We start from the raw sequence: 2,795 nt of genomic DNA on the forward strand, positions 1-2,795 counted from the left end.
AAAAAGGTTAAAAAAAAAAGTGTATAACTCCAATATGAAGCCAGTGCTCTAATGAATCAGCTTCCTAATCGAGCCTGGTCGGTCTCACCTCCTCGCGCAGACAGACGGGTGTTTTTGATGTGAGGTGTTCCTGTAAGGTGAGAAGAGAAGGAGCGCGCGCAGGGCAGGCTGGGTGTTGGCCGGTGTTTTGGAGAGGGGTGACAGATCTCTCTCTCTCTCTCTATGTGTGTGTGTGTGTGTGTCTCTCTCTCTCTAGCCGGACCCTTGGCTGACTTAAATCCCCCCCATGCCCCCTCACTCATCAGTCAGTGCAGAGAAACGTCCGGCCTCTAAAGAGCTCTGCAGCCCTGATAATAATAAGAAAATACATTTGGGATGCATCCCAGTTCAACCACCTCGACGCCCTTTTCAGTGAAGGATATTTTGAAGCTGGAGCACCACCACGACTTCCGCCATGAGTTTTTAATTACCGACCAAGTTGTTCCGATGAATTACCATCAGGTGCACCACGGTGCGTCCCGGACCAGGGACGTCTACGACCTCCATCCGGAGCCGTGCGTCTCCGGGACGCAGGAGAAGCTCGATGTCCACAACTCGGCAACGGAAGAGGAGATGAACGAGCAAGGTGAGACGATACACTGATACTCAGACAGGTCCAGGTTTATAGTCTCTGTGGACGCTTTAAAGGCCGACAGAATGAGGCCTTCAGCGCGTGATAACAGGGAGACCTTTCCTTAACATCTTGAAAATTAGAAGAATTCCTCTTCAATAAAATCACATTAATGGGGAGGTCGATATATTTGCAACAACATCCAAAAGTGATCAAATACAGTTTAAGTTTTATTGTTGCTGTTATTACTATAATAATAATAATAAGTATTAACACAGTTTAGAATAGAATAGAAATAATAAATAATAATAGAAAAGGAGTTCCTCCAATTTTCACAGGTGTTTTAATAACTAAAAGGTCACATTTTAACTCAGGGAATAACTTTATACTGCGTGTTGTTTTGAATGTAGTTCAGCTTTAAAATGTTGTCTTAAAAAGTCAGAATATTAAAATGTACTTTTTAAAACTCAGATCATTTTTATTTAATGCATGTTGGTTTGTTTTTTTTACTTTATTTTATTAAACACGTATAACGTAGTTTGTTTGTTGTTTTTTTAATGACAAAGCAAACATATCGAATATACTATAAAATAAACTGCAAAAATAAGGCAATGTAAAGTAGCCCAAACGTTTAATATATATACCGGTATATATATATATAGTTTTGTTTTAGAAATATATAATATTGTTAAAAATATTGTTATGTATTTTGAATAAAGTGCTATAATTTAAATTGTTAAGATGCAGAATTAGCATTTAGAGATGCGTATTTACGCGTATTTGACTGTTTTCGTTTCAGATATAAGCGGTCTTGACAGCTCACCTGACTGCGACCAAAACCCGGACAGCAGACCCAGGCAGCGCCGGAAGCCCCGGGTCCTCTTCTCCCAGTCCCAAGTGTCCGAGCTGGAGAGGCGCTTCCGGCAGCAGCGCTACCTGTCCGCCCCGGAGAGAGAACACCTGGCCCAGCTCCTCAAACTCACCTCCACGCAGGTGAAGATCTGGTTCCAGAACCGGAGGTACAAATGCAAGCGGCAGCGGCAGGACAAGTCTCTGGAGCTGGTGGGGGGGTACCCGCCTGCGCCCCGCAGGGTGGCGGTGCCGGTGCTGGTGCGGGACGGGAAGCTCTGCGGAGCGGGTCCCCAGCATGCGGCACCTTACAATGTGACTCTCGGACATTACAGTCCCGTGTTCGGGTACGGAACCGGGTACGGTTATCACGGCGTCTCTCCTCCACAGATGTCGAACAGCCAGCTGGTCGAGTTAACGGGGAGCGGCGAGGGGCCCTTCAGCCACGGACACTTCCAGGCTTCATTACAGGGCCCGAGAGGCTGGTGATCATTCTCATACATGTTGGATGGACCTGCGTCTGTTTAAAAACAGCTGATTTCAGTTTACATCGCTGCACATTCTGAATTAAGGATATTTAATATTGGTTATTTCATGCCAGCTGATCCACAAAACCTGTTTATGCTACTGATTTTAAAATTAAATAATTTTCTCTGTGTAACATTTTTTAACCTGTAATTTAATTTGTGTTTTTAAATAGGATTTTCCCATAAAAGTTGCTTTCTAACTTTTACAAAATAAATATTTTAAATATTAAAATTCTATTATCACCTTCTCCTAGATAACATTTGAAGGAGCCAATTAAAAAAAGCCAACATACCCGATTAGAGAGCCTTTGGTGCTTCCCGTTTTATCGCAGAGAGCCATCAGGAAGCTTAATGGACGCGGTGACATCTGACCTGACAGGCCGCGCTGCTCTATCAAACCGAGCTCGTCATTGTCCCATTCACAAATCCGCCGATAAGGCCGGAGAGCTTGTCCTGTCCCGGAGCTTTGCTTGGTAAACAAACCCGCAGACACAGCGGCTCTTTAACTTTTACAAACTTTCAATCAAACGGGAAACGGTTCCAGTCCGACCTGTCACTCAGCGGCGGACGGAGGAGGACGCTTCCTCTGCTCTCCGCTTCATTCACGTTAATTATATGGCAACTTAAAAAAAAAAATAAAAGTAAAGTTATAACACCATAATGAACATTAGGAGGATTTGAAATATCAAAGCTTACAGATTTAAAGTTTTTAGTTAATCGTGGATTCATTTAAAAAGTATAAATCCATCGATCTTGCTTGGATTTAGTGCTCCAAGCTTATTAAAAAATCTAATAATGAATGAATGAAC

At 43.1% G+C, this 2,795-nt stretch overlaps 1 protein-coding gene across 1 annotated transcript; it reads left to right on the forward strand.

The window, feature by feature from the left end:
- Positions 1–375: 375 nt before the first annotated feature.
- nkx2.7 (NK2 transcription factor related 7) lies at positions 376–1,948 on the forward strand (the record flags this gene model as incomplete). Its single annotated transcript, XM_084025691.1, has 2 exons — positions 376–625; positions 1,410–1,948. 2 exons carry the CDS (start codon positions 376–378, stop codon positions 1,946–1,948), a joined length of 789 nt encoding a protein of 262 aa, XP_083881817.1.
- Positions 1,949–2,795: the final 847 nt, after the last annotated feature.

Source organism: Eutrigla gurnardus, assembly GCF_963514095.1.
Source record: "Eutrigla gurnardus genome assembly, chromosome: 13".
Lineage (NCBI taxonomy): Eukaryota > Metazoa > Chordata > Actinopteri > Perciformes > Triglidae > Eutrigla > Eutrigla gurnardus.